Source organism: Eurosta solidaginis, chromosome 1 (genome assembly GCF_040869045.1).
Source record: "Eurosta solidaginis isolate ZX-2024a chromosome 1, ASM4086904v1, whole genome shotgun sequence".
Lineage (NCBI taxonomy): Eukaryota > Metazoa > Arthropoda > Insecta > Diptera > Tephritidae > Eurosta > Eurosta solidaginis.
The window spans coordinates 363,504,712-363,511,304 of NC_090319.1; the positions used below are offsets into that span (position 1 = coordinate 363,504,712).

Consider the following 6,593-nt stretch of genomic DNA (forward strand, 5'->3'; position numbering starts at 1 on the left):
ACCTACGGCGGATATATTCTGACCCCCTCACCCGCTGGGGAAATCTGCATCTGTTGTGGGCTTCGCAAATAATCGAAGACACGCAATCATTAGGGGACTGTCTTCGTTGTTCTTATTGCAGTAGCAATTTTATGCAATATATCTTCCGATTTCCTAACAGATAGATGACACGTACCGGTTTTGTGATCTATAAGGGAGACTCCAGACCCATTCTATTGGAATGCGACACCTGCTTCAGTCAAAGACAGAAATTATTGGGTTTGCCGTAGTCGGACTATTTGTTCTTACAAGACCACAAGCCAAAGGGAATACTTAATTTATTACGTGAGCTCGGATTGGGCGAGGTGTTGTGAATTAGATTTGTTTCATCGTTTTTTTAATATATATTTCCAGGCTCAACAATTGCAGCCGCACTGTAACAACATCACCAAGCTGCCACCTTATATAGCTCCGGCATCCTAAAATGGCAGCATTTGGTTGGACGTGAACTTGGTAGCACTTTCTAATGGCAGTTATGTCAAAATTAATTCAATCAACGTTTGCCAGAAAGTTTGAAAGAATTTTTGTGCTATGTATTTCAGCTAACGTGTTATTTTCAATAAAAATGTATTTATAAAACATATTCACACGCAATATATCCGCTATTAATCCATCGTTATAGAAAATAAAATCTGTATATTCTTGAACACTTTGGAAACGTGGAAAAATCTAAGCGCGGCAGCAATTCAACAGGATTATACGATCGGGTCATGGAAAAGGAGGAAGCTGCATGTGTGCAATACCAGCTATGTGATTACAAGACACCCAAAAAGACATCCATGCTAATTGATGGAGAACGTTTAATAGATAAAATTAATATATTAACAACGCGACAAGATAATCAAACATGCACAAAGGTAATTATTCGCTTTGATTTTGCTTAAAATTGATCTTACACGAATACCTGTAGTGAAACACAAAATATGACTTTGCTATTGTTGTTAAACTTCCATTAATTGCTTTCGTAAAATGCAGTTAGAATATTGCGAAATGCAGCTGCACTTCGTTCAGCATAGTCATTTGTTAACTGGCGGGGTGGGAACCCTATATCAAATGTCAACTTAGTGCTACTTGTCTCGTGTTTTCCCAAAATCTATTTTTCTTACATATTTGAGTTACTAATATTTAACCATGCCTTATAGCTACCTACAATCAAAGACTTCGTTATTATAAAACCAATAAGCCGCGGCGCATTTGGAAAAGTGTTTTTGGGCTATAAAAACAATGATCCTAATAAATTATATGCAATCAAAGTGATGCGTAAATCCGATATGATAAATAAGAATATGGTATCACAAGTTATTACAGAGCGTAATGCCTTAGCATTGTCACGTAGCCCATTTTGTGTTAGCCTATTTTACTCGCTGCAATCCATCTCCTATATCTATTTAGTAATGGATTATATGGTGGGCGGTGATCTCAAATCATTACTTACCATGTATGGCTACTTTGACGAATCAGTTGCGCGTTTTTATGTAGCAGAAGTTGCATTAGCATTGCAATATTTACATGAGCATGGAATTGTGCATCGTGATATAAAGCCAGATAATATGCTGTTATCGGGGACTGGTCATGTAAAGTTGACTGATTTTGGTTTGAGCAAAATTGAGAATAGGAAAGGTAAATATTTATAAATTGGATTTACTCTGCATTCATATATGTAAAACGCATCTTATTCTTCAGATTTGGAAATTTCCGATCTGATAAATATTTCGCCTACGCTAAATACACGTACACCTGGTCAGTTGCTTTCATTAACGTCGCACTTGTCTTTTGGCTCGGAGAAGAAAATAGAATGTGGCACAGGCACTTCTAATTTGATGAATGCTATGAATAAACGTAGTATGTGCAGTTGAATTTTAAATTATATATAATACAACATTTATATGTAATACAAAAATAATTATACATTTTTACAATTAGATGTAATAACTGAATCATCAGATAGTGAAGCAGATACATCATTGAATGAAGCTGAACGCACAAGTGACAGCAAAATTTCTGGTGTCTCACCATTCTTTTCAGCTGACGAAATTAATATATCTGCAACACACACATGCAACGCAACTAATGTTAGTTTTTATTTATATGATCCCACATAGCATTCTCTGAAATATTGATAATATGCTTTTCGATTCCTCAACGCGCCTAAAATATTCATGAATGCACTTACTTTCTGACCATAAAGAATTTCGTCAGTAGAAAATAGTTTTCCTTACGCGACTCTTTTTGATAAACATTTTCCAACTCCCATTGCCATGTTGTTGTTAAAATTTTTATTTTCTAATCAGTGTTAAATCATCTTTCAGTCGTATTTATAATCACTTTGAGACCGTTGCACATTTTTTATGTTGTATTTAAAAAAAAACGTTTTTCACCAGTATTAAGGATCAGTTTAAAGTCTTGTCCAAGTCGTATTTGCATTCAATCTGGAACGGCTGTACACTTCGTTATGGTATTTTCAATGAATCACTTTGTCACCGAGAGTAATTTTTGGCTTTTTCAATCGCTGAAGTGATCATTTAATCGCCGGAATGGTAAATCACTTTTGAGTCATCAAAAGGGGTCGAAAGATCTTTTCTGTTGAAAATAACGTCCCGAATGCTATGTGTTATAATTTTGTTTAAAAAAGTTTTAGCCTCCATATATATTCTATTATATAGACACAACTCACCGATAGCACATCTTCCTATCATACATGTACATCAACAGAATTAAGTAAAAATGATGGAAGTGCGAATACAATTTCAGCCAATAACACGCGTCACGTTGGCTTTGCAGATATAAGTATTGTCATGAAAGTTGAAAATGACTCTGCTGCTGTTTCTAAAGCAAACTGCAATGTAAGTAGCTTGTGGCCTTAATATAAAATAAGTAAACTCCATAGTTTGAATATCGTGTTTGTTTTAATTTTAATTTTTATTTTTTATGAATAAGGGCTGCAAGCTTGAAGATTATAAAAATCAAAATAAGTTTTTAGTTAAAGTCGAACCATATGAGCAGGAAGAAACTTCGTTTGAGTTTAACATGGTTCGGAAACGTACCATTGACGAGGTGTGTAAGCATGTTTGTTTGTTTGGTTTCGTGTGTGTGTCGTGCTTTGGGTTGGTTGTTGTGTTGAAGCTTTGGGTTGGTAATTGTAATTTCTTAAATTTAGAATTTTTTTCAAATGAACTCTCTGAACAGACAGTATATGAAAATAGCATGTAAATGTTAACTGGTGGATGTAAAATTTTTCTCTAACAATTTCTCAATGATCTGTCTGTGATCATGTAAATGTTAACTGGTGGATGTAAAATTTTTCTCTAACAATTTCTCAATGATCTGTCCTATTTAATTTAGTCTCAAGCGATAACCGCGTAGGCACGCTGGTACCACAAAAGTATTGGTATGTGCGTGAGGCGATATCCCGAAAAGACTGTCACTTCGGTAAATTCATCGAAGTCTTTAGGAAGAATAGCACTCAGTCGGTTATCGCTTTTGACTAGGTATGTAAACATTGTTACAAACTATAGACATTGTACATTATAGATACAGCGTTTACGCATTTCAAAATGTCCAGAAGACTCTGGTGTATCGAGTAGGAAAAGTGACTGTTCTAGCTCGCAGATTAATACAACTACAAGTTCTATGGATAAGGCTGAAAATATGTGTGTTTCTAAAACTGATACAAGCTGTTCAGATTATTCACGCAGGTGGGATTAAAAAAATATTTGTATCTAAATAAAACAAACTCTAATTCTAATTGCAGCTACAACGTCAACATCAGTAATGAAACCAATAGCATGCGCTCACCATTTCGCAACTTATCGAAAAATTTTAAACGGCCAGAACTGCTTAGGTTAGTTTTGAGAGATATGTCTTGTTTAGGGCTTTAATCGGCCTAGTACTGCAAAAAAGGAATATTTTGATCCTAAGATGTTATTTCTGGAAATGAAATTTGACCAAACTAGACATTTCCTTTTCTAAACATTTAGAAATAAAAGAGGTTATCCTTTGGGTACTGCTGAAGTGATTGAAGCTCCAAACAAGTTCAAGCTGTATTACGCATTTTTACTAAATTTAACCTATACTTGTATATATTAAAAAATCCGTTCTTAGGGGTATGAAACGCAAGCTGAATCTTCTTAATCGTTCTGAAAATTCACCCTACTTAGAAGCGGATGGTTCTAATATGACTTCTAAATCAGGTAGTACTGGCCTTACACAAGAAATTGATATCCTAGACATTGGTAGCAGTACACCGAAAAAGCGTAAAGCAGCCAATGGTGTTCTAAAAGTTCGTTCACTCTCTGATGATGATATGCCACAGGCTTTAAATGAACATGTCACCAATGTTGTCTTTTCAACACCCGTTTCCTCGCAAAAGATATTACGTCGTGATGGTGGTTTACTGGGCAAACTTAAAGCTACGCGTTTCGCATTGCCTCCGTCAATGGATACAAAAAGATTAGAACAAGCAGCAGAAAAAACTAGTATGCAATATTTAAAAATGGCAGCTGATGATCCTACTATGTCACCCATAAATTTGGGTAATAATTTGCCCAAAACACCAAAACGTATTAACACACCATTTCGCACACCAAAATCTGTACGTCGTGGTGCTACACGACAATCTAGCGATCGCATACTCGGTACACCTGATTATTTAGCACCAGAATTACTATTGCGGCATGGACATGGTCCGGCTGTAGATTGGTGGGCACTTGGTGTTTGTTTCTATGAATTTATGACGGGTTTGCCGCCATTCAATGATGAAACACCACAAAAGGTTTTCGACAACATTCTACATAAAAGTAAAAAACAAAAAACATTGTGATATTGAAATATTTATGTATGTTATTATTATTAAACATTATTTATTCTTAATACCACAGATATTGAATGGCCTGAAGGTGATGAAGCCCTCTCCAGTGAAGCAGTCGAAGCAGTTGATTTGTTGCTCACAATTGATCCGAATGCACGTCCGGCAGCCAAAGAGGTTCAGCAAATGCGTTTCTTTGATTCTATAGATTGGAAAAATATGGAAAACGAGGAGCCACCATTTGTACCAACTCCTGATAATCCCACCGATACAGCATATTTCGAGGCGCGTAATAATTTACAACATTTGAAGTTGTCTAACTTTACGATGGAGGACTAAAGACTAAACAATTATAGCCTAATAAACAATTTATTTTAGTTGATTATTAAGTAAAAGATATTAGCGATACTAACATAATCTAATTACCTTTCAATATGCTTATGAAATTAATTATTCGTAGAGTTCTAAACAAAGAGGATTATTTAATGTTCTACAAGTCATATAACAGCTATAACTACGTTATGTAATATCATCTAGCAAAACTATAGCGTTCGTATAATCCAACGTGTAATTCAATTTAACTTTTATTGTATTGCATGTTTTATTTCTTCTGTAAGAATATCTATTTTGTAATTTGTTTATTTATTGATGCTTTAGTTTTCAGTTATATGTGTTTCCCAGTTGAACATCCGCTGTATTTAATAATATACTCTAGTTTTAAAGCATTCAAATATGTATTTATTTGCATCTGCTTTTAAATTTCACTAGTGAGTATTAATGTATATTTGGTGAAAAATGTCAATTAATTATTGAAATGCATTACAAACAATTACTAATTAATTTTCGCAGTCGATTTAGTTTTAAAAATATACATTTTTTAAAATGGTACTGACAAAAATGTAACATATAAAATAGTATTCCATTATTTTATGATTACATTACATATTTTATTGATTTATTGTTTATTTTATTAAATTTATTTTAATCGTTTTAATAAATTCTTACTTATATATATATTGCATATTTTAAAAACCTTAAAATAATAAAATCGCATTAAAAAATTGTAAATTAATTAAACTATATTGAACTGTTGTTTCTGCCTCAATATCGTAGAAACTAATTAAATTAATGAAAAGTTAGGCACCTCAATGCTTCAAAAGGTGCAACGGAGTTCGGAGCTCTGCATTACCGAGTCTCACGGCTCCACTCCGTCTGAAGCACTCAACACAATGCTATACCTACCACCTCTTGACCTGGTGGCCGAAGGAAATAGCGGTCATCGCCGCTCTAGGCATAAGGGAAACAGGTCTCTGACTACTACGCGCCAAAGAACGTTTTCGTTAAAAACTATAGTATATATACCATCGCGACAAGACTGGAATACCAGACAACATACGGTACCGGGTGCTATCAACATATTCACGGATGGTTCTAAGCTTGACGGGAAGGTGGGAGCAGGCCTCTTTTCACCGGATTTGTGTCTAGAGGTCTCTTTTCGCCTACCAGGTCACTGTAGTATTTACCAAGCGGAAATGCTGGCAATACATAGGGCTGTGAATAATCTCGGGTCTATGCCTAAGGATGGTAAATGGGTGTTTATTTTCTCAGACAGCCAGGCCCCATTCAAGGCCCTGGACTCATTCGTCGACAACGCAAAATGGATCACTGAATGCCGCAGATCTCTTAACGAGATGGCTCAGCCCTTCAGTATCAGCTTTATATGGGTACCTGGGCACAGGGATATTGAAGG

General features: G+C 35.2%; 1 protein-coding gene across 3 annotated transcripts; it reads left to right on the forward strand.

Moving 5' to 3' along the window:
- Positions 1–449: 449 nt before the first annotated feature.
- Positions 450–5,923, forward strand: LOC137238166 (serine/threonine-protein kinase greatwall-like). 3 transcript variants are annotated; one of them, XM_067762842.1, is made up of 11 exons: positions 461–606; positions 662–896; positions 1,182–1,659; positions 1,723–1,881; positions 1,963–2,111; positions 2,703–2,882; positions 2,977–3,093; positions 3,571–3,734; positions 3,791–3,880; positions 4,141–4,835; positions 4,917–5,923. In XM_067762842.1, exons 2-11 carry the CDS (start codon positions 750–752, stop codon positions 5,180–5,182), a joined length of 2,445 nt encoding a protein of 814 aa, XP_067618943.1. In that variant the 5' UTR covers positions 461–606; positions 662–749; the 3' UTR covers positions 5,183–5,923. The 3 variants fall into 3 exon arrangements, with proteins under 3 accessions (XP_067618944.1, XP_067618942.1, XP_067618943.1); XM_067762841.1 differs by having other exon boundaries at positions 457–896; XM_067762843.1 differs by lacking the exon at positions 2,977–3,093 and having other exon boundaries at positions 450–896.
- Positions 5,924–6,593: the final 670 nt, after the last annotated feature.